The 25,192-nt window shown below is 41.2% G+C and overlaps 1 protein-coding gene across 1 annotated transcript; it reads left to right on the top strand.

Moving 5' to 3' along the window:
- Window positions 1–1,361: 1,361 nt before the first annotated feature.
- On the top strand, window positions 1,362–25,072 carry nfxl1 (nuclear transcription factor, X-box binding-like 1). Its single transcript, XM_057319427.1, has 22 exons — window positions 1,362–2,034; window positions 2,248–2,428; window positions 6,042–6,141; window positions 6,240–6,379; window positions 6,492–6,670; window positions 6,879–7,040; window positions 9,151–9,251; window positions 9,815–9,929; window positions 10,977–11,101; window positions 11,173–11,295; window positions 12,341–12,431; window positions 18,223–18,343; window positions 18,441–18,600; window positions 18,746–18,837; window positions 19,114–19,135; window positions 19,304–19,441; window positions 19,526–19,692; window positions 19,813–19,882; window positions 19,970–20,074; window positions 23,882–23,968; window positions 24,501–24,554; window positions 24,675–25,072. The coding sequence occupies exons 1-22, from the start codon at window positions 1,890–1,892 to the stop codon at window positions 24,852–24,854; spliced, it is 2,658 nt and encodes an 885-aa protein (XP_057175410.1). The 5' UTR covers window positions 1,362–1,889; the 3' UTR covers window positions 24,855–25,072.
- The last annotated feature ends 120 nt before the right edge of the window (window positions 25,073–25,192 follow it).

Below are 25,192 nucleotides of genomic sequence, written 5' to 3'. Positions count from 1 at the left end.
TGGGCTGTAAATAGTTCTTTATTTCCACAAGGAATTGTTTCTGTTCCACTATCGGCAGTTTAGTTTGTAGTAATATATCTTCTGTTTAATTATATTTATTTTTTAAACACCAGATAGAAACAAGACACAATTAGACAATATTCAACAATAAAAATATTGTTTATTTGCAACAATTGAGGATTCTGTGTGCACGTGCAGCGTTGTCACTAACATTAGATCAGTCATCTCCTTCATGAAACAAAATGATTTCCAAACACATTCAGAAAACGGTGTTACCTACACCCAGAGAGCTCACTTCAGGTCACAACAGGGATGATCACTTCCATTTGGAAAATGCCCTATATGCGGCGTGTTGTGTTGTTCGACACACTAGGAGGTAACAGTCTCATCCTTGGGATTATGACCTTAAAACCCTCCCTTTTAAGTTTTCACTTATTCATCAACAGGTGTTGCTTTATTGGAAATTGATCTATAAATAGATAGTTGACGAATAAATTAAGTACATGTGTCCTATGGTGTGATTTTAAAAAACTGTTAATATTACATTGTTTTATATTATTAATATGTATATTTATCATAAAAATAGCACAGGCCTAAGAGAGATTCATATTCACTGTTTTCTTTCTACATTTTTTGCATATTGGTGTGTCAACTACCCAAATATAAATTTAGTCCTCATAATATCCCTTGGAACTGCATATAGTTCTTAGAAATAAATCTTTATTTTACAAAAAATGGTGGGAGAAAGGAATATGGTCAGTGATGCACATATAATACACGTGGATTATGACTTCAAAAGGACCCGAGGCCAGTTACCTCCAAGAGCATTACTGGATTTGCATTACTGGTTATTTACAAACTTTTCCTGATATAGCAAAGAAATATATGTTGTTTGGTTTTTGTGTGTATAGTATTATTATTGGTTTTGTTTTATTCCATTTATAATTGTTATATATATATATATTATATATAATTACTATATATATATATTATATATATTATTATGTGGTTGTGTGTGTGTGTGTGTGTGTGTGTGGTGTGTGTGTGTGTGTTTGTGTGTGTGTGTGTGTGTGTGTGTGTGTGTGTGTGTAGTTTGTTTTATAATGCTTGTCTGATTCTGGAATTTTCTCTATTGCACCAGGCCACTTTTGTTTGTTATAGTTAAATTTTGACTGTTTGACTGTTAAATAAAGTAAAAAAGTGCTGTTTGACGCACCGAAAGGTCGATTAGCGCGTTCGGGAGCGACACGTGTCTTTGTTGGGATGCTGATGGATGTTGTAGTTTTAACGGGGTGTTTCCGCTTCTCATTGATCACTACTCGGATCAGTGAGGCACTTCAACTCCCACGATGCCCTGCGGTGCGGCTTCCTGCGCATGCGCGTTGTGTTCTGAGCGGCGGGTGAGTGTGTCAGTAACGCAAATTTGAATTTATCAATGTTAAAACAATGATTCGCGAAGGTTTCCATTTACTAACTCTAGTTGTAGATATGTATAGGCTTTAAATGGATTTATAAATACATGCGGGCTGCAGGTAGAGTGCAGCGAGTCACGCGCATGTCCACGTGAAGCTGCTTCTTTACCTTACATTTTAACACTTATGCTTTAATTTGTTTATGCTTTTTTTGTCATAATTATTAATTATGCCGGATATATATATATATGCTGTTATCTTTTTATGTTATATTATGTTGTTTATATGGGTTTATGTGTATAATACTATATGCGAACAGACATAAAGAGTTTATATTGGTTTCATTTCTATTTCTGACTGGCAGAAGTTAAGAAATCGTCTTTGCTTATAATGTTTGTGATTGTTTATGTGCTGACAGTGTTAAAAAACGAAGGTGTTTAACTCACAGCCCTGATTCGTTTTTGTTGTGGTGTTGTGATGACATTTGTTGTTTGTGTTACCCAGTGTGTAATGAATCCAGCGTGGAGGCAGCAGGGTCGTGGGCGGGCTCAGGTCAGAGGTCAGAGTACTGGTGACCCTTCTGTGGCCCGTCCTCCTGCTGCTGTGAGGTTGGAGGTCAGAGGTAGAGTATCAGTAGTTCACACACACACACAGAAAAGTGTGAAATTTGCTCAAATCAACTTTAGAGGTCGGTTGCGTGATTTCTAACAACAAATGATTTGTAAATGTCCTGGAGCAAAGCTTCCATCAGCTTGTTTGAGTCAAATCTGTGCAGGAATGAGAAAATAAAAGAGTGAGATGGGAATACAAACATGCATGTGTTGTGTGTCCTCAGTGTCAACTCTGTCCAAGTTTGATGAGATCCGGAAGGCTGATCAGGCTTCTGCTCAACGATTGGCTGCAGAGAAGCACAGCTCCTCCTCCTCTGAGGATGACGATGAGGACGAATGTGAAGGAAAACGAGGGAAGATTCTTCAGTCGGCTCTCTGTCCCTACACCTCACACACAGGTGATGCGTGCGTGTGTGTGTAAAGGTAGCTGAACAACTCGGGGGTTACAGGATCACTTTTGAGTAGTGATGGGTCGTTCATGAACGATTCGTTCTTTTTGAACGAATCTTTAAAATGACTCAGGAGTAAAGAGTGTCTCAGCGAGTGATTCGTTCATTTTGTGTTGACCGCGCATGTGCAACATTGTACCAGAAACAGTAATGAAGTTCGTCTCTTGAGTCATCGGGTCCGAGTCCTTTCGTTCTTTTATACCGGAAAGAGAAATGATTAGTTCGTCTCTCGAGTCATCGAGTCCGAGTCCTTTCGTTCTCTCATACCGGAAAGAGAAATGATTAGTTCGTCTCTCGAGTCATCGGGTCCGAGCCCTTTCGTTCTTTCATACCGGAAAGAGAAATGATTAGTTCGTCTCTCGAGTCATCGGGTCCGAGCCCTTTCGTTCTTTCATACCGGAAAGAGAAATGATTAGTTCGTCTCTCGAGTCATCGGGTCCGAGCCCTTTTGTTCTTTTGTCAAATGGTAGCTCCGCAGGCAAACCTGCAGCCTGTACCGGAGTCTTCGAGTCTTTAACGTTACGTGACCACTTCCCGGATCATCAGTCTAATGCATGATGTACGTGTTATATGTTGTATTATAGGAAGAAATATAAAATGATTAAGAGATATGTGCAATAAACATCTTCTCTAAAACGTACCGTTCTGTTCTTTTTTCTGTCAGTATATTCATAAATGTTTCTTGTGGATTTCTGCATGTGTTTTTAATTTATCTTAATAACTAACTATTTTGCATAAGAACTGTGCTGGCAAAATATAAAGGGGCAGTTGTGGTGCCTAGATGGTTAGAGAAAGAGAAAGCGTATGACAGGGTTGCCAAGAGAGGAGCTGTGGTATTGAGAGGAGGTTGCACTGAGGAAAAGACAGGAGGAAGAGTTAGAGGTAGCAGAGCTGAAGATGTTGAGGTTCTCTTTGGGAGTGACGAGGATGGATAGGATCAGGAATGAGTACATCAGAGGGACAGCACATGTGAGATGTTTTGGAGACAAAGTTAGAGAGGCCAGGTTGAGATGGTTTGGACATGTTCAGAGGAGGGAGAGTGAATATATCGGAAAAAGGATGCTGAGGTTAGAGCTGCCAGGCAGGAGGCCAAGAGGAAGACCAAAGAGGAGGTTTATGGATGTAGTGAAGGAGGACATGAAGGTAGTCGGTCTGAGAGAAGAGGATGCAGGGGATAGGGCAAGATGGAGGCAGATGATTCGCTGTGGCGACCCCTGAAGGGAACAGCCGAAAGGAAAAGAGTTGTGGCCTAATGGTTAGAGAGTCGGACTCGTGACCAGAAGGTTGCCGGTTCGATTCCCAGGGCCGGCGGGTAACAACTGAGGTGCCCTTGAGCAAGGCACCTTACCCCTACTTGCTCCCCGGGCGCTGCAGTGACAGCTGCCCACTGCTCCGGGTATACGTGTGGTCACCACTTGTGTGTGTGTGTTCACTACTCTCTGGATGGGTTAAATGCAGAGGTCACATTTCGTTGCCTTGTACTTGTACATGTGCAATGACAATAAAGTTTAATCTAATCTAATTTATCTTAATAACTAACTATTTTGCATAAGAACTGTGCTGGCAAAATATAAACATAAGCAACACTAGTAAAGTCAGTGTTTATGTCTAATACATATATTACACAAGTGATCTCTTATTAAATAATTGCACATTTAAATGATTTCAATAGCCTATTATTATATACTTTGCAAACTGCACGAGACGTTTTAGTAAAAAACACAAGTGATCTCTTATTAAATAATTGCACATTTAAATGATTTCAATAGCCTATTATTATATACTTTGCAAACTGCATGAGACTTTTTAGTAAAAAAACAACCTGTAAACCTTATTGCATACCTGAGTGACCCAAAATTGTTAATGAATTATAAATGCATAACTTTACAGAAATGGTGTCAGGAAATAATTAAATAACTGTTTCTCATAACTTGTCCCTAACTACAATATAAGTTATTATTATATATATGTGATCAAAACTAGCATAAATAAACGTTATGGGGTAATTTGGCTATTAACATGCAACATTAATTTAACTCTGCTCAGATGAATGAAATGACTCGAAAAAAGATTCGTTCATTTTGCTGAACGAGATTAAAACATCCGAATCGCAAAAATGACTCGAACTTCCCATCACTACTTTTGAGTTGACAAAACCAAATCAGTGCACTTAGGCATGAAGCAGATCATCGGCTTCCTTTGTCAACTCAGGCTTTGATCTTAAAGCTAAGATTTATCTACAGGCATGTGTACATGAACGTGTGATGTCGGCACTGACAAACCAGTAACGTTCCACATGGATAGAGGGAGAGGAAATAATTATGCACAGATATTAGGAACACAAAAATGTCTTTTATGCCCGGAGTAATACTGCTGCCTTAACAAGAGAGAACTGTTTTAGAAACACTGCTGATTGTGTTAATAGGCAAGTTAAAGCGACACTATAGAACTTTTTCCCCATGTGGTTGATAAGTGCAATTGTCTGTTACCGATGTTGTAAATAATGCCGCTGTTTAAGCTTCCCTGTGGGCAGCGCGATAAACGTGAATTTATTTACTAAGCTGGGGCCGCTTGCATAAACTGCTCAGACGAGTCTTACAAGTAAATCATCTAATCTTTTTCTTCAAGACTGGTCATAACTTCAAGTCAATTACATAAAAAGGTAGATCTGACTGATTAGACCTAACTAATTGGTAGTCTGTGAGAAGAGTTGTTAAAAGCAGTCTTAAAGGCTGAGTAGGCAATCCTGTCCAGAAACGTTTTTTTTTGTCATGCTGGTTGGAAGTGTCTTAACATCCTGATAGCAATCAATAAGTAAAGTGATACATTGGGATTTTTATAATTATATATCGTCTGTTAAAGGCGTAGGACCAAAAAACGTTTGCCCAATCATTGCCCTCGGTATTGATTTTTTTATTTAGCGTCCCACTGCGCACCCTGTTCACGCAGACACCATACGTCTTCAGCACGGTCACATACGCTGTGCAGACACAGCAGGAGAATGGCAGGTAAACAGCTGGACCCGAACTTTCCCCTTGTTAAATGTATGCAAGTTTGCAAGTGGCACTTGCAAAGGACGAACAAAAATAAAGGCAATCTTAAAAAGTGCAACGACTCAAAACATCTTATCCGCATAGAGGTGAAAGCAGAATTCCATTCGCAAATGCATTCTGGTCTCTGACCGTCGGTTAGCAGGGGTTTCCCGCTCGGTCTGTTTGCGATTTTGTTCCAGAGGTTTCAACAGGAGATGGGTGTGAAAAATAAACGCCTTTAAAACTTAAGCTATGTTAATTTAAGATATCCAGTTTACCATAGAAACATGTGGAAAAATAATCTACAAATACAGAAGCAGCAAATTTAGCAAAACACAAAAATTGTGTCACTGCCAATACTTTTGGCCACGACTGTAGTAACCATCTAAGTTGGTTTTATATTTTTAATATGTATTTATATTATATATATATATATATTCATTTGTTTTTTATTTTATTACACATTATAATGAAGAACTAGCCATTGGCAACCCATTACTGTGAATGCTGATGTGTGTGTTGTGTTTTGTTTTCTAGTGATGCTGGTCTTCTGGAACAAACAACGTCATTCATTAAACATGAAGTATGTCAGTCTGGAGGCGTCACGTGTCTGATCTGCATTGCGTCTGTCAGGAAGGACACAGGCCTGTGAGATACACACGCACACACACGACACACCACACACAACACACACACACACACAGGGTTTCATGTGTAGCTGCTGACTGCCTCTCTGTATCTCAGGTGTGGAGCTGTGTGGGCTGTTACTGTATTTTTCACATCACCTGTGTTCAAAAATGGGCGGAAGACTCTGTCTTCCTAGTGTCTTCAGTGACAGATGAGGACTTTGGGAAAAAAGATCACCCGTGGCCATGGTAAGCAAGAGACCAATGTCATCACAGTGAGCTCTGACCAATCATGTTACAGCAAACGCTGACCAATCACCTCCTAGCAAGCACCAACCAATCACACCAAACTGTCTGTCAGTCCTAAGTGCAGGTATGAATACAGTCGTGAGAAAACTCCGTCTCGTTATTACTGTTACTGTGGGAAAGAGGCGGAGCCTGCTCCAGACCCCTGGCTCCTCCCACATTCCTGTGGACAGGTGTGTGAGCGAGAGTTTAAACCCTCGTGTGGACATCACTGCTTGCTGCTATGTCACCCAGGTACACCTGATCTGAGAACAGTTTGCTCATCTCATGTGTAGTGCCGTATGATGCTGTGGAAATGAACATACATGGAAGAAAGGGTTTCTGCAGTCAAGTGTAGTACTCGCAGTTCAGCCATACACCCAATTTCTCAGTTAAAGAGATCAGATCATGAAGATCTTCCTGCTGTGTCATCAGGTCTTGTTCTTTTGCGTGTGTGTGTCAGGTCCGTGTCCGCCCTGTCCCAAGATGGTGAGCGTTTCATGTTTGTGCGGGAAATCGTCTCGTGTCCCGCGCCGATGCAGCGCTAAATCCTGGAGCTGCAGGCAGATCTGCGGCCGGACGCTGCCGTGCAGAATCCACAGCTGCGCAGACATGTGTCATGCAGGTGAGACCTGCTTGTGTTCATATTCTCCAACCTGATTTGAGTGTGAATGCAGTAAAGAGAGGTTTGGGTTCATCAGGCCAAGAGCTCCTGGGACTGGGAAGAAACCTGCTTCATCATCACTATTACGACCCGGCCTGGACTCAGCACAGTTGTCTAGAATGTGTGTCGTGATGTGGTCACTTACACTGCAAAAAAGACTTTCTTACTTAGTATTTTTGCCTTGTTTTCCAGTACAAAAAAGTAATCTTGAGTTTAGTGACTAAGAAAAATGTAAACCTTACCCCATTGGCAGATTTTTGCTTGTTTTAAGCAAATATTCACTGAAATTTCATATTGTTTGTCTTAAAAACAAGACTTATTTCCTTAGGCTGTGTATTGGCAAGTGCCTCCCGTTACGATACATATCACGATAGATGGGTCACGATACAATATATTGCTATGTATTTCGATAAGATACACATTTGCGGTATATTGCAATACTTTAAATAGAAAGTGTAAAAAGTAGAGCTAGAAATACAACATGCTGTGCACCAGCGGGGGTTTTCTGTGAGGATAAGTGTAAAAACATCCCTTACCTCTGTAGAGTGGCCATGATGTGTGATGCATGGACCTTTAGATCAGAGGTTTGGCTTCTCAAACTGGATTGCGCCCCTCAAGTGGGTAGCACAGGGGAATAAGGCGGCTCACGCAAGTCACTTGGCTGTTGTGGTGCATTACAGTTAAAACACTGAACATGGGCAGAATGAAACCTCTGCTTCATCCGTGTTGTAAATGTGCTGGTGTCACATCCATGAAAGCACAATAAATGTCATTGTTACTTTTCTTAATAAACTGCACTGCAGTAGCCAAGTGACTTGTGTCATGACTTGTGAAGCTACAAACAGCATTATTTGATATAACTCATTACTCCATGACTTATTCTGACAACCAAAGCACACCCACACATCAGCTCTGAGAGCTCCAAGCGTTGTTATATTTTTCACCATGCTCGCTTCCACTTACTTTTGGCCGGCTGTATATGACATGATTTAAAAAATATATGGATAGTAGAGGTATCACTATCCATACACTATTGAAAAAAAACTGTTGCGATAGTTACATGTATCGATATTTTTGCACAGCCCTTTTATTTTCTTAGGTCATTTTGATTCAATAATTTTTACATTTACGTTTAGTCATGTAGCAGACGCTTTTATCCAAAGTGACGTACAAATTAGGGGAAAACAATAGAAGCAATGTGTGCAACAAAAGAACAACAATGCACAGGTGCCGTAAAACTGGTCTTAGTTAGCCTACCACAGTATACCAAGCTAAGAATTTCTTTTTTGGGGGGATAGGAAAGTAGAACACTGTACTAATGGGTCAGATGTTGATGGAAGAGATGTGTTTTTAGCCGATCGTATGGCAAGAGGAAGATCGTTTCAGAGTCATGGAACCCATCCGGAGAAGGTGTGTGAGAGTGATTTTTTTCCCCTGTGTGGGACGGCACCACAAGACGTTGTTGGATTGCAGAGTGCAGGGATCGGGCGGGTACATAAGTCTGTATTAGCGAGTGAAGATATGGGGGTGCTGAACCAGTAGTGGTCTTATTGGCCAAGAGCAGAACTTTGAATGTGATGCGAGAGACTATAGGGGAGCCAGTGCAACCTAACGAAGAGAGGAGTGACGTGTGCACTCTTCGGCTCGTTGAAGACCACTCTTGCCTAACAGTGGAAAAGTAATTGTTTTAGACATTTTTCCTGGAAACAAGACAAAAATTCTAAGTAAGTCATTTTTTGCAGTGTGTCTTTTGCCTGGCTACCAGTTTTGAGATTAACAAGTCATACTGTCCGTAAGCGCTAGCGTTAGAGTTATGTACAGCCAGATGGTTTTTATCCTTTATAAACCCCAATCAGAATCAAGTATTCCTCAGCACTGTGTAATCAATTCTGTTAACAGCTCAACAGTTAAAAAGGAAATAATATCAACACCGGCTGGTCTGGAGGATCAGTGCAGAATGGAACGGTTCGGCCTAACAGTGGAAAAATCACTGTTGTGTTTGTGTGTGTGACAGAGCCAGATGAGAATTGAATGTATGTGCTCTCACACTGTCTGTCTGTCTGTCCGTCAGGTGAGTGTTCGGCGTGTCCTCAGGTCAGTCTGCAGGCGTGTGCGTGTGGCCGACAACAAGAAGAGCAACCATGTGCCAATCTTGAGTGGCACTGTGATCAGGTCTGGGCGATATATATCGCGACTCACACCAATTATACATGTCTAAATCCATTCTGTGTTTTCTGCACAGCTCTTCTGTGAACTACGGCTCTTTGATCAGCAGGAAGTACTGCTGTGCTCCATCTAAAATCGCTACCATATTGAGTCGTTTATAACGTGCATTTGAAAAAGCAACACTCGTCAAACATCATCATTATAAATATACTTTATTATCATGAAATTACCTGAAGAGGTTTGAAGAACAGCGATAGAATATCACCAGTGTTAGAGTGGGCATCATTCTGCTGGAAGGGTTATAGACCATCCGGGAATCTTTGAAATGTTATTTTCAATATACTACGATTTGGGACATTGTAATTCTACTTTCGAATAGTATTAGGATGGATAGTATGCTGATTTGAACGCAGGGTGTGTAAATCGTTCTTCTTCTGTGTCTGAGTTTCTGCGCGAGAGCGCCCTCTGGCTTTCAGATGTTGCGCCATTTAACTGTAATCCATTGAGGAAACTGAGCATAAGAATTGCACAATATATCGCCCAGCCTTATGTGTATCATGTGTGTACAGGTGTGTGGTCGTCCGCTGTCCTGTGGGAATCACACGTGTGAGCGTGTGTGTCACTCGGGTGTGTGTGGACAGTGTCCTCGTGCAGGCAATCGCTCATGTTTCTGTGGCAAGACCAGTGAGTACACACACACACACTCCATTGACCTGATCTTTGAAAACCCAGCAAGTCTTTTTTTTGTGATTTGCTGTTTTCTACATAGAATCATCTTACAAAACATCAAGAATATTGTGTGGAAGTATAACCTTGACATCTTTAGTATTGACTGAAAGATTGAAATCAAACTTTTGATGTTAATTACATTTAGGGATGCACCGATACCAGTATCGGTATCGGCCCGATACCAAGCTCATGTACTCGTACTCGTACTGACACACCGATACCTCACGTGACATGACATACAGAGCCCTATGATTTCCACAATGTGGAAAACGCAGACGGAATCGAGGAATCCAGGCATTTCCTAACAAGAAATTAGCACTGAACAGCTAACGTAACAGTTAACGAAATATTCAGATACTGTTTAAATATGTATTCTACTTGTTTTGCATGACTGTGTGTGAAAGAGTGGTGCGGTTGGGTGTACTGAACACATTGTGCTTGTTGAGCTTTCAGCGCCAGTGTTTCACTGCACGAGGACACGAACACATAAACAAACACCATTTGCGGCGATCCGTCAAAATAAAAGTCCGGTTGACTTGAACAAGTTATAATACACTCACATTTTACCACACCACCCCCCTTAAATTTTTTATAATCCGACCACAGAGTATATTGTTTACTTTAGTAATCTGAAGTAAATGTGTTAGTAAAATTGTGCTACTTATCATAAAAAAATAGTACTTAAATTTCAGTAGACCTAAAAACAAAAGAAAAAAAGAAAATGTACCGGTATCGGCGAGTACCAGGAAAAAAATATCGGTACTCGTACTCAGTCTTTAAAAAATGGTATCGGTGCATCCCTAATTACATTATGAAACTTTAGTAACAAAAAACAGGGTCACACATTTTCTCAGGTTCTGCTGAGCGTCACATAGCGTCACAATCTTTCAGCAGGTTCATTCCCTGTTGTTTATGACATGAGCTGCTTCTCATACTGTGATTGAAAGTCAAACTCTTAGCGGTGTGGTTAGCTGTGGTTTTCATTCAGTTGTGTGTGTTCAGAGAGTGTGTTGCCGTGTACTGTGGATGTGCCCACCTGTGGAGACACCTGCGGTAAGAAGTTGGATTGTGGATTACACACCTGCTCAATGCGTTGCCATAAAGGAGCCTGTGAGACCTGCCGGCAGGTACAAACACACACACACACACAGATCTGCAGGTCTCGCTGATAATTGAAATAATCTGTGTGTATGTGCAGGAGGTGGAGAAGACGTGTCGATGTGGCCGGTACAGCAAAAATGTACCCTGCCATAAAGAATATCTGTGTGATTCAAAATGCAACAAAACCCGAACCTGCGGCCGACACCAATGCAAGAGAAAGGTACACAAACATATACACGCTTATATACATTTCTATTGCTACTTATAAATACAACATTCACACCCTAACAGAACCAAACCCTCACACACACCTAACTGTGAAAAATGTTGTAGCTCTTGACCTTGTGTCTTTATGTCTCTTATCTGTGTCAGTGTTGGAGGGTCTCGCACGCACACACGCACACGCAGACACAGACACACTTAACTGAAGAACACACATGATTGCATCTTTTCTATTTCTGGTCAGTCACACTCCACTTGTTCACTTGAAACACACACACACACACACACACACACACACACGCACGCACGCACGCACGCACGCACACACACACACACACACACACACACACATATGGCCGGTTTCACAGACACGGCTTAGTTTAAAACAGGACTAAGCCTTAGTTGAATTAAGATATTTATGTGGCTTTTATAAAAATGCCTTAGAAAAATACATTACTGGTGTGCATCTTGAGACTAGACATGTGCCCGGTTAACCGCGGTTACCACCAAATCCTGCTGAAATCGAGCTGGCTGCGATAATGCAAGGTATCGTTTATTTTATTGATGCGTAGCTTGTCCGTGAAGCACGGCTCTGGGATCAGTAGAAGCAACACCCGTCAAACATGATCATTATAAATATACTTTATTATCATGAAAATACCTGAGGAGGCTTGAGTATCGGTGATAAAAACATGTCCTTAGGCATTTCCTACTACTACGTGTGTTATGGTCTTCTTCTGCAGTGCGTATTTGGAGTTTCTGCACGAGAGCGCCCTCTGGCTTTCGGATGCAGCAGCATTTTACCGTACTTCACTCACAAGTTGTGCATAAATCACGTGATATATATTTTCGGTTAACCGGGCATATGTCTACTTGAGACAAAACAATGGCACTGATTTATTTGAAGATATTTCTGGGCAAGTTATATTGAGTTAAGACCAGTCAAACATTCATTTAAGTCTGGGACTAGTCATAAGCCTTGTCATGAAACCGGGCCCAAGTGTCATTGATAATGTGTGTCAGATTGTCTATGTTTTTTGTAGTGTTGCCCTGGTAACTGCCCTCCATGTGACATGAAGTGCGCTCGAATGTTGGGTTGCAGGAACCATAAATGCCCATCAGTGTGCCACCAAGGTGTGATATCACACACACACACACATACACACGCACACCCTAACCCTAACACACATTTTTTTTTGGCTGGTGAAAGTTACAGAAGTGCATATGGTTTGTGATATGAACTATAAACACAATAATCATTGTTTATCATAATTTAATGTCTTCTGTCCTATGTTTAAGGGCTTCTGAAGAAAAAAAATACTTCATGCCGCACAATAAAGGTTAAATACATTGGCTATTAAAACAAGAGTTAAGAGTCATTTGTATCCGTAAATTATTTTTGTAAATAATATTCGTATTTAGCTAAATCAAGCATTAATGCAAATCCCGAGCACCCGAACTGAATCTGAGATAAGAGAATGGCATCAATGAGGCTCTGTTAATTTTTCCCTATCAAGCCTACACAATTTACTTTTATATATTTTCGTTTATTCAACATAATCTGCTTGGCCTTGAGTCTTTTCTTTCGATAAGGATAAAAAGCGTGTAGCCTTCCTTGCGTTTTTATTGCACCTCATTGCTCTTTGTTGTTTTGCATTTACCAATAAATATAAAGAAGTATTTAATTTGTTTTACAACGTCTTTGTCATCCAAAAACAACAATATATGCTACATAATAATAGCCAAACAACATACTTTGTTTATATCATGGTCTGTTTGAATACTGGTTTCTGAATGGCTGGAAGTTGTGCATTAAAATCCCTTTAACGCACAGGTAGCTCCAGTCAGTTTGATTACATTTCAAATGAACTGAGGAAAATAACTGTCATTTTCACCTGTCTGATCTGAAATGACACTGTAAACATCATCAACAGCTTTAACTTGGCAAATGACCACGGTGTAAACCGGATAATCCTCAAATAGCTGTGCGTTAAAGGATTTTAATCCACTTAATCCATATATATATATATATATAATTATATAATAACTATATTTTTAAAAGTAGGCTATTCTCGTTGCATTTTCCATCAATGAATTTCTTAAATTATCCTTTGACTATGTTCTGGCCCACCATCTAGCGGCGAATTAGTTTTTTTGGCCTGATGCTAAACTTTCCGACACCTGTTTTAAGGTATAGAAATGGATTAAAGTATGAAAGATTTTCATCTGTTTCGTTTGTTCACTTAAGATATAACCTACTATGTTTGTTAAGATACTCGACAAGAGGGGCATGTTGACCTACGTCGTGTGTGAATCTGTCCGTTTAAGCGCTTCAAAGACAACTCAATATTTGCGTCATGTCTGAGACTTTCCTTGTGCGCGCGCTTCGGATCTTCTCACAGCGCGCAAGCGAGTTTTCTTCTGCATCATCTTGCACTTAAATGTTTAAATGATCGAGGCTTGAATGAGTTTAGTTTAAACAGCAACATGTGCTGTTCAGGTCTCACCTGCACTCGCGCGCTCACAACACCCGGGTGATGAAAGCAGAAATGACTGTACAGCATACGTCAATCCTATTGAAATGTGTCTACGTTATTTGATTTGTGCTATTAAATGTGTATCCATCGACAAACATACATTAGCTGAACTTTGTCAGTCTGTTTTACGCATTATAATTTGAACGAACCATATAATAAATGCGTAGTCAGATTTAAGATGAGCGTGTGCCGAACCGTTAGTGGAGAAGCGTGCGGTTCAATTTTTTACCGAGAACCGTTACACCCCTACTCAGCACAGATGTGCTGTTTGCTCTTTTATCTAAAGCCGCGTACACGTGAGAGAGCATTTAACAAACATTCATCCCACTACACAGAGAAGGACTAGAGCTGAAGCTACAGAAAAGGTTTTTTATTGAACGCAGTTAGACAGGTGATTGCAGATGTTGTTTCCTGCACAGTGCACCTTTAACATTCTCTCTGCTCGTCTTAGTAAGTTATTACACATGAGCATCTGGATCCTTTAGAGATTCTCTCAGACTGAAAGCTCTGTTAGACACACATCTGAACTTCAGCTTTGTGTGTTCGTCTGCTATGAGAGGGGACATGCTAATAAACTTTCCTGGAAACTTGATTTTCCACACGTCTCATTTAGCAGAGCGATGCCTGACCTTAAGGGCACATGGGAGCATTTTCTGTCGTTCATTGAGAACCTCGAGTAAATTATTCGACTTGTACCGTGAGCAGTGTTAGGGTCAAATTTGATAAATTGCCCTTTTCTGAGAATGGAAGCGTATTTGTGCATGTGAAAGGTCAGAGATAATATCAGTCTCCTCCTATCACTCACTCCTTCTCTGTGTACGCATCCCATGCAAATGTGTGTCCGGAACAACAATGTAATCTGGTGTACGTGTTTAATCTCAGTGTTCCGGATAGGGTTAGTGAAATGTCAGGCCACAAGTGATGTGTTATGGCCAAAGTTTGTGTGTGTGCACGTGTGTGTGTGTGTGTGTGCGTGGTCTGGTCAGACTGACAGCTCTGAACTGATTTCTGCAAGAATGCAGATTTTTGAAATAGGGCTGCAACAACTAATCGATAATGAAATTTGTTGTCAACGAATTTCATTATCGATTAGTTGGTTTGTGACGTCACTTGCGAGCTGCGCAGTTATAAATCAAGTGCATCTTCTTCCCTTTTAAAATTACCGTTTTAGATGTGTCTCTCCGTGCAGCATGAGCTGCGCAGTTTTAAAGTCAGACGTGTCTCTCCGTCTCTTCGTGCAGCGCGAGATGCGCAGTTTAAAAGTCACACAGAACAGACTGTTGAAACATTGCCACATATCTTAAATGGCTGTCGTGCTTACAAGGGGATGTACATAGCACGCCATGACAGAACAGTGGATCTTATAACAAAGGACATATCAAGCTTCCTTTCACCCGGAGTAACAATGTATCAACATTCCTGTGTAAAACCTTCTGTGTTTCAATGCAATAATAGTAATGCTGAAGTATTTTCCCATTTATCTGCTAATACACCAGATGTTATTGTGATCAATGAGGAGTGTAAAGAAGTGTTTGTTTTAGAGGTTGCGTGTACCTTTGACTCTAGTTTGGAAGAAGCCTTTATGACTAAAATGATTAAATACCAACCTCTTCTGAGCATCATTGCAGAGATGGGTTATCGGGGTCGATTGCTTGTTTTTATATTTGGCAGCTTGGGACATGTACATAGGTTGGTGGTAAGAGGACTACAACAACTTGGAATGTCTAAAAAGAGGGCCAAGCACTTAGCAAAGTACTGTGCTGTGTCTGCGATTATAGGCAGCCGCGGTATATGGCGGAGACGTTGTTATTTATATCCCTAACAACTGAGTTGTATATTTAATATTGTGTACATTTGTTGTATAACACTGGTCCATGATTGAGTGGATATGCATTTATCTGTATCTATAAATATTTTTGTCCCTGTAAATGATTTCCTTTAAGCGGACTCAAATAAAATATTAAAATGTGTGTGTGTGTTCATATTTGTATATCCCCGTGGGGACCTGAATGCACACCAACACATGGGGACTTGTGTTGCCGTGGGGACCAAAATTGAGGTCCCCATGGGCAAAAAAGCTAATAAATTGTACAGAACAATGGTTTTTAAAAATCTAAAAATGCAAAAAGTGTTCTATGATCTTTAGGTTTAGGGATAGGGGATAGAATATACAGTTTGTACAGTATACAACTCATTACGCCTATGGACTGTCCCCACGGGGATAGTAAACCAGACACGTGTGTGTGTGTGTGTGTGTGTGTGTGTGTGTGTGCGCGCGGTCTGGTCAGACTGACAGCTCTGAACTGATTTCTGCAAGAATGCAGATTTTTGAAATAGGGCTGGTCTGTGACGTCACTTGCGAGCTCCGCAGTTATAAATCAAGCGCATCTTCTTCCCTTTTAAAATTACCGTTTTAGATGTGTCTCTCCGTGCAGCATGAGCTGCGCAGTTTTAAAGTCAGACGTGTCTCTCAGTGTTGCGCGAGATGCGCAGTTTAAAAGTCACACGTGTCTCTCAGTGCAGCGCGAGATGCGCAGTTTAAAAGTCACACGTGTCTCTCAGTGCAGCGCGAGATGCGCAGTTTAAAAGTCACACGTGTCTCTCAGTGTTGCGCGAGGTGCGCAGTTTAAAAGTCACACGTGTCTCTCAGTGTTGCGCGAGGTGCGCAGTTTAAAAGTCACACGTGTCTCTCAGTGCTGCGCGAGGTGCGCAGTTTAAAAGTCACACGTGTCTCTCAGTGTTGCGCGAGGTGCGCAGTTTAAAAGTCACACGTGTCTCTCAGTGTTGCGCAGTTTAAAAGTCACACGTGTCTCTCTGTGCTGCGCGAGGTGCGCAGATTTAAAGTCACACGTGTCTCTCAGTGCAGCGCGAGGTGCGCAGTTTTAAAGTCACACGTGTCTCTCTGTGCTGCGCGAGGTACACAGTTTTAAAGTCACACGTGTCTCTCAGTGCAGCGCGAGGTGCGCAGTTTTAAAGTCACACGTGTCTCTCAGTGCAGCGCGAGGTGCGCAGTTTTAAAGTCACACGTGTCTCTCAGTGCAGCGCGAGGTGCGCAGTTTTAAAGTCACACGTGTCTCTCAGTGCAGCGCGAGGTGCGCAGTTTTAAAGTCACACGTGTCTCTCAGTGCAGCGCGAGGTGCGCAGTTTTAAAGTCACACGTGTCTCTCAGTGCAGCGCGAGGTGCGCAGTTTTAAAGTCACACGTGTCTCTCAGTGCAGCGCGAGGTGCGCAGTTTTAAAGTCACACGTGTCTCTCAGTGCAGCGCGAGGTGCGCAGTTTTAAAGTCACACGTGTCTCTCAGTGCAGCGCGAGGTGCGCAGTTTTAAAGTCACACGTGTCTCTCAGTGCAGCGCGAGGTGCGCAGTTTTAAAGTCACACGTGTCTCTCAGTGCAGCGCGAGGTGCGCAGTTTTAAAGTCACACGTGTCTCTCAGTGCAGCGCGAGGTGCGCAGTTTTAAAGTCACACGTGTCTCTCAGTGCAGCGCGAGGTGCGCAGTTTTAAAGTCACACGTGTCTCTCAGTGCAGCGCGAGGTGCGCAGTTTTAAAGTCACACGTGTCTCTCAGTGCAGCGCGAGGTGCGCAGTTTTAAAGTCACACGTGTCTCTCAGTGCAGCGCGAGGTGCGCAGTTTTAAAGTCACACGTGTCTCTCTGTGCTGCGCGAGGTACCCAGTTTTAAAGTCACACGTGTTTCTCCGTGCAGCGCGAGGTGCGCAGTTTTACAGTCAGACGTGTTTTGCATGCATCTCTTCAAGCTGCGCAGTTTTAAAGTTTAAAGGGGAGAGGTGTTTAAATGACAAAATTAAAGATTATATTAGTAAAACCCAATTTGTGGCGTTTGCACTTTGCAAAGTACATATTAGGCTAAATACCCTGATTTGGTGGTTTATTTAGTTCAGAGGTGGGTAACGAAGTACATTTACTTGAGTACTGTACTGAAGTACACTTTTTGAGTATTTGTACTTAAGTATTACTTTTTCTGTTTACTTTTTACTGTACTTCACTACATTTGAATGACAAATATCTCACTTTTCATGGCACAAAAAAATGATTTCCTTGGCCGACCCTCCCCTCGCTCCCAACTTTGGGAGAGACTATTGTCAGTTGCTTCTAATATGACACACATGAATCAACTCAGCAGGTGTATTAATTATGGAGACATTCACAACATTTTGGGAGAAGGCTAATGAGTTCAGTTGTGTATACTTTTCCCATATCTTATTTAGTTATTATAAGCAAAAGATGTAATTACATTTTTATCTGATTAATCGAAAAAAGAAAAAAAAAATTCGCCCAACTAATCGATTATCAAAATAATCGTTAGTTGCAGCCCTAGTTTGAAAGCACAACCTTCAGCATGTCGACCAGTGTTGTGTGTGTTTGAGTCAGGGAGCTGTTATCCGTGTCCTGTGATGGTTGAAGTTCATTGTGATTGTGGCTCAACCTCCATCACTGTGCCTTGTGGGAGAGAGAGAAGCACTAAACCACCACGCTGCAAAGAGCTCTGCAGGTACACACACACACACACACACACACACACACACACACACACACACCAGTGTTGCGTTGACTTGAAGAATAATGTCTTGACATGTTTGTCTCTGTAGGAAACTTCCGTCGTGCCATCATTCATCTCTGGAGCAGCACAGGTGTCATGTGGGTTCGTGTCCGGCCTGTAAGCAGCGGTGTGGGCATCTGTTAAAGGGCTGTAATCACCTCTGCCCAGCGCCGTGTCACGATCAGGTGTTGGTTAAATCCAGTGAGCAGGTATGACTAACACTGTTTATAAGAGAAACATTTTGTTGTAAACAAATTAAATGTTATTATTTATGCAACTATTCTACATATAATTGAATGTCTTGTGAAGTTGTGCTAATGTTTGTGAAGATATTGCTGCTGAACTGGGTTTCAGGTGATGCTAGCCGGGCCGTGGGAGCAGCAGTCAGCCCCGGCGTTCATCCGCACCGCTCTACCGTGTCCTCCCTGCCTGGTACCCATACCAACGTAAGCAATGCGTGCGCGCGCGCGCACACACACACACACACACACACACACACTGCTGCTTGGGATATAGGACCATGTGACTCACGCACTCTGCTTAGTGTTTGTGTGTGATAAAGATTTTCCAGGATGTTATAATCCAAGTGTCAAAGCAAACAATCTGTTCAAAGCTGAATTTCTTTGCCTCTCAAGTGAGTCCAGCTGAAACAAATGATATCATCTGGAGCTGTGTGTTTCCTGCTGTTCAACTTACAACATCTTGTGTTTTTCTCTCCATAGATCATGTCTGGGGGAGCATGAGGTAAACACACACACACATACTGCAGCTGATGAGCAGAGCTTCTGGGTCTCATTCTTCTCATTCAAAATCTGAAGATCAAACTGTTTTATTGGCTATGATGTCACTCTCATAAGTAAAACAAGACCATCTGTCTGTGATTTCAGAAGTGTTTGTGTTCTTGTGTTGAAGGTGAGTCCAGTTCCCTGTCACTCCTGTGGGCCGTTTTCCTGCAGTCGTCCATGTGGACGAATTTTAACCTGCGGCAACCACAGTTGCTGCTTAGAGTGTCATCGTGTCACTGCTGCGCCACATTCAGATAAAATCAAGGTGACTGACGCTCCGCTCTCAATGACGTTCTGTTGCATTACATTTGTTTTATGTGTGTGTGTGTGTGTGTGTGTGTGTGTGTAGGCTGGTAAGGAGTGTGTAAAATGTGAGGAGGGTTGTTCAAAGCCCCGTCCTGCAGGCTGTATTCACCTTTGTGCCCTGCCTTGTCACCATGACAAATGCCCCACCTGCACACAAATGATCCGTCAGCGGTGCCACTGTAAGATCTCCAACCTGTACATAGAGTGCCTGTGAGTAACACAAATACACACACACTATTAATAATGACTTCTGTGTTTAATAACTACCATAAAATAGTTATTAGGTAGAAATCTGTGCTTGCCTCGCCAATGTGTGTGTGTGTTTTATAGGAAGTTCACCTCTGCTGATGATGAGGGTAAAGAGTTGTTGTCCTCCTGTCAAAATCAGTGTCCTAAACAGGTGCTGAAATACCCGATGAATGTCTTTAGCACGGCTGTAAGAATAATGTATTGTCCACATTGTTCACACGTGTTTGTGTTTGTGTAGTTGAGTTGTGGTCATCGCTGTAAGCTGTTGTGTCACTCGGGTGAGTGTGAGCAGATCTGCAGTCAGAAGGTGAAGCTCAGATGCTCCTGTAAGAGAATTAAAAAGGTACAAACTTACTCAGATGTTCAGCATATGTGTGGTTGTGTGTGTGTGGTTGTGTGTGTGTTTGACCTGAATGCACACCAACACATGGGGACTTGTGTCACTGTGGGGACCAAAATTGAGGTCCTCATGGGCAAAAAAGCTTATAAATTGTACTGAACAATATTTTAAAAAAATCTAAAAATGCAAAAAGTTTTCTATTATCTTTAGGTTTAGGGTAGGGGATAAAATATACAGTTTGTACAGTATGTATAAAAAACATTATGCCTATGGACTGTCCCCACAGAGATAGTAAACCAGACGTGTGTGTGTGTGTGTGTCTTCGTTTCTGTATCGCGACAAATACTTGTTTAATTCTGAGGGCACATTTACACAACAAAAAACAGATTTTTTTAAAATTAACTTTATTTTATCAACATTTTTCAATCTTTAACATCTTTAACAAAATGCATCTTAGCATCTGCATCTTTAACAAAACATTTTATACAATTAAAGGCGGGGTAACCGATTTCCGTATTACGCTTTAGACAACGGAGTCGGGCCAAGTACCAAAACAACCTTGTAGCCAATCAGCAGTAAGGTGCACAGGATGGACATTAGCCGAGCCGAGCACTGACGAAAGCAAAAGATGGGGGTAGGGGTGTGTTTGTTTTGGTGATTTGGAACATATAAAATAAAGTAAAATTATAAAGCAACATTAACAATAATTAAGTACAGACAATAAATAATAATAAGTAAAATAGAGTAAAAATGATATAATAATTAATAATAAGCATTGTTAAATCTTTACGAATGTTGTGTTCTCTCATTTCAAATATAAAATCAGGTCACATGTCCACTCTGAAGCTTTAGGTGGGTTTATTGACTTCCACTCACTTCATATTCTTCTCCTTGCTAATAAGGTGGCAAAAGCAATAACATTTTTTTTACCTCGCTTGTCAATAATACTTTGTGTTCTGGTACTACAAAAATAGCAACTTTAACGCTGGGTTTTATTTCTAAATTAAAGGCATCATTTAGTCTTTTAATTATAAGTGCCCAATAGTCACTCATCTTTTGACAAGCCCAAAACATGTGAAAAAAGTCTGCCTTGCCACTTTTGCACCCATCGCACTCCTCTTCAAGTATATTGCTGCGATTTGACCTTTAAGAGCTATAGGAGACTAGAATTTGCTCTGAGCTCTGAGCTTGGATAAAATGTCGGACTTGAAAGTAGCGAAATAGGTTGGATCGTGATGATTGAAATTTCTCTGAAAGGTCACTAAAACTAGCAAAAGTGTTCTCTATATAAAAGTCGTCACTACATCTGGCCAAGCCTACACTCTGCCAATGTATATATGAAGAATCAAGTTTGCCAGGGGGAACAAAGAGTTGTTACAGAGAAATTAGTTAGTTTCTGTCTTCATCTAAACTGTAACATAACTCCTAAGCGTACACACAACTGGGCTTGAGGAATATTTAGAGGGAGAAAATGGCAACTGCATTGTTATAAGAGCAGAAAGTGATGTAGAAGTACAAGTATTTGCTTCTGCTTTACACCCATCAGCTTCAGGTGTATTGTACCAAGAAACAATTTTTGGGAGGTTAGCGTCCCAGTAGTAGCTCATAATATTAGGAAGAGCCAGACCTCCCTGGGACTTTGGTCTTTCCAGAAACTCCTTACGAAGTCTAGGATTTTTCCCACTCCACAAGAATGATAAAATAGGTTTATTTAGTGTAAGAGAAAAAAGATTTGGGGAGAAAAACTGAGAGGGACTGAAATCAGTATACACTCACCTAAAGGATTATTAGGAACACCTGTTCAATTTCTCATTAATGCAATTATCTAATCAACCAATCACATGGCAGTTGCTTCAATGCATTTAGGGGTGTGGTCCTGGTCAAGACAATCTCCTGAACTCCAAACTGAATGTCAGAATGGGAAAGAAAGGTGATTTAAGCAATTTTGAGCGTGGCATGGTTGTTGGTGCCAGACGGGCCGGTCTGAGTATTTCACAATCTGCTCAGTTACTGGGATTTTCACGCACAACCATTTCTAGGGTTTACAAAGAATGGTGTGAAAAGGGAAAAACATCCAGTATGCGGCAGTCCTGTGGGCGAAAATGCCTTGTTGATGCTAGAGGTCAGAGGAGAATGGGCCGACTGATTCAAGCTGATAGAAGAGCAACTTTGACTGAAATAACCACTCGTTACAACCGAGGTATGCAGCAAAGCATTTGTGAAGCCACAACACGCACAACCTTGAGGCAGATGGGCTACAACAGCAGAAGACCCCACCGGGTACCACTCATCTCCACTACAAATAGGAAAAAGAGGCTACAATTTGCACGAGCTCACCAAAATTGGACAGTTGAAGACTGGAAAAATGTTGCCTGGTCTGATGAGTCTCGATTTCTGTTGAGACATTCAAATGGTAGAGTCAGAATTTGGCGTAAACAGAATGAGAACATGGATCCATCATGCCTTGTTACCACTGTGCAGGCTGGTGGTGGTGGTGTAATGGTGTGGGGGATGTTTTCTTGGCACACTTTAGGCCCCTTAGTGCCAATTGGGCATCGTTTAAATGCCACGGCCTACCTGAGCATTGTTTCTGACCATGTCCATCCCTTTATGACCACCATGTACCCATCCTCTAATGGCTACTTCCAGCAGGATAATGCACCATGTCACAAAGCTCGAATCATTTCAAATTGGTTTCTTGAACATGACAATGAGTTCACTGTACTAGAATGGCCCCCACAGTCACCAGATCTCAACCCGATAGAACATCTTTGGGATGTGGTGGAACGGGAGCTTCGTGCCCTGGATGTGCATCCCACAAATCTCCATCAACTGCAAGATGCTATCCTATCAATATGGGCCAACATTTCTAAAGAATGCTTTCAGCACCTTGTTGAATCAATGCCACGTAGAATTAAGGCAGTTCTGAAGGCGAAAGGGGGTCAAACACCGTATTAGTATGGTGTTCCTAATAATCCTTTAGGTGAGTGTAAGAATCGAGGTAAAACATTCATTTTGACACAATTCCCTCTGCCTGCTAAAGATTCCGTTCCATCTCTGAAGATCGAGTTTAATTTGACTTATTAGTGGTAAAAACTTTTTTGCATATAAACCTGAAAAACTTGGCGTAATATAAACTCCCACGTATTTAAATCCGGAATGAGAAATACAAAATGGAAGGGATGTTACATTAATTTATAAAACACTTTTAGAAAGATTTAGTTTATATCCTGAAAAATGCACATACACATACATTGTTTTAAGCCAAAAGTGCTTTTAATACCAATTTTGTTGGGATGTGTGTGTGTTTAAAGAGTGGCGTGTGTAAATAATGGTCTTAGTGGTGCAGTATATCTACTTTAATAGGAATGTTGTGTAGCACAAACACACAGTACTGGGTGCCGTCATGATTGCTTTGGGAATACTTGAACATGCCTACAGACTGAACACGTAATACATGCACACGTGATGTCACGTCGTTATCAAGAAACTGTTTACACAGAGAAGGTAACTATCATTTTCAAAAACGTGCACATTGAGACCGTTTTCAAACGTTTACTTATAATCCCTCAAAATGACGTTGTCATGTAAACGAACAGTCAAAATTCATAAAAAGTTTTATTGAAAATGGCCTCTGAGTTTAATTCTGCTTATTATTGTTTGTGTGTGTGATGAGACAAAATCTGTAAAGACACTCGCTATAGTTACACAGGGAAATCTCAGTAATTCAATGTTGTGTTGTCACACTTTATTTTTCATAAGCTTCATTCTAATATGAAACTGTGTGTGTGCGTGTATTTGTGTGTTCAGGAATTCCCCTGTTCTCAGGTCAGATTGGAAGACAGGTTGCTGGCGTGTGATGAGACGTGTAGAGAGCTCCAAAACAAACATGCTGAGGTAAAAAAACACAATTTCTGCCCCATTCTCTACACACACAGTTAATGTGAGGTATGCAAGTGAACATGTTTAGAGCAATGCAAGAACTGTTGTCATAGTGACAAGCCATAAAGTCCACTGCCTGGGCATTGATTCCTTTGGCTTGAAGCGAGAGAGAGAAGCCATAAAACATCAAACACACACACAGAATGTTCCTAATCAGTGGAGGGTTAAAGTGAAACTTCACTCATAAGGAAAATTCTGTCATCATTTACTCTTAGTAGACCTGTACGACTTTCTTTCTTCCGCAGAACACAAAAGAAGATATTTTGAAGAATATTGTTAACTAGACCCCATTCCCAACGCATTGTTTTTGTGTCCATACAATAGAAGTGAATTGGGTCTGGTGCTGTTCGGTTACCAACTTGCTTCAAAATGTCTTCTATTGTGTTCTGCGGAAAAAAAGAAACTCATACAGGTTTGAAATGACAAGAGGGTGTGTGTTTGTGTGCGTGTGTGTGTGCGCGTGCGTGTGTGTGTGCGTGTGTTGCAGTCTCGTGCAGCAGAGGAGAAAGCGGTGCTGGAGGGAGAACTAAGAAAACAGCAGGTGAGACGAATATCAAAACAGATGAAAATCACATCAGTGATGTGCGGGACACGTCATGTTTCTTTGTGTGTGTGTGTGTGTGTGTGTGTGTGTGTGTGTGTGTGTGTGTGTTTGTGTTAGGCTGAACTGGAAGCGTTTGAGAAACGACAGAAAGGACGCAGGAAGAAAAGCAGGAAAGTCACTGAGGTGGAGTCAGAGGAAGGGGTGTGGCTTAAATATAAGCACTGCCTCCTGGTGCCTGTCTGCGGCCTCCTGTTGGCTGTGGCAGCATTTTATCTCTTGCAGCTTACCGTGCAGTGATTCAGGAGTTCTTTTTCTGACACTTACTTCTAAAATTGAGCTTTTTTCTGTTCATTAAGGAAGATTGATCAGATAATTAGTGACTATTATTTTAGAATTAAATTAATATTGAGAATGTATTAAATCTGTTCTATTGGACTCTAAAAACTCCTTTTCTGAGATTCACTCACGGTTACCTCTAATATTACATTATCCATGAATATAACTTTCTTTGAAAATAACAATTTATTTGAGTTTGAGATGGTGTAAAAGACATTTGATCATGGTATCATCAAGTATTAAAATTTCTGAACAAATACTCAGTCAGCAGTCTAGATTTCTTGTATTTCATTCAAAAA

This window comes from Triplophysa rosa, linkage group LG21 (genome assembly GCF_024868665.1).
Source record: "Triplophysa rosa linkage group LG21, Trosa_1v2, whole genome shotgun sequence".
Classification (NCBI taxonomy): domain Eukaryota; kingdom Metazoa; phylum Chordata; class Actinopteri; order Cypriniformes; family Nemacheilidae; genus Triplophysa; species Triplophysa rosa.
The sequence above is the reverse complement of the archived record's forward strand: the minus strand, read 5'-3'. Positions and strand labels throughout refer to the sequence as shown.

Coding starts and splice junctions, on each gene's coding strand:
- nfxl1 (XM_057319427.1), top strand. CDS start 1,890: ATGACATTTGTTGTTTGTGTTACCCAGTGTGTAATGAATCCAGCGTGG. Junction 2,035..2,247: donor TGTGAGGTTGGAGGTCAGAG/GTAGAGTATCAG, acceptor GTGTGTCCTCAG/TGTCAACTCTGTCCAAGTTT. Junction 19,883..19,969: donor AAAATCAGTGTCCTAAACAG/GTGCTGAAATAC, acceptor GTGTTTGTGTAG/TTGAGTTGTGGTCATCGCTG.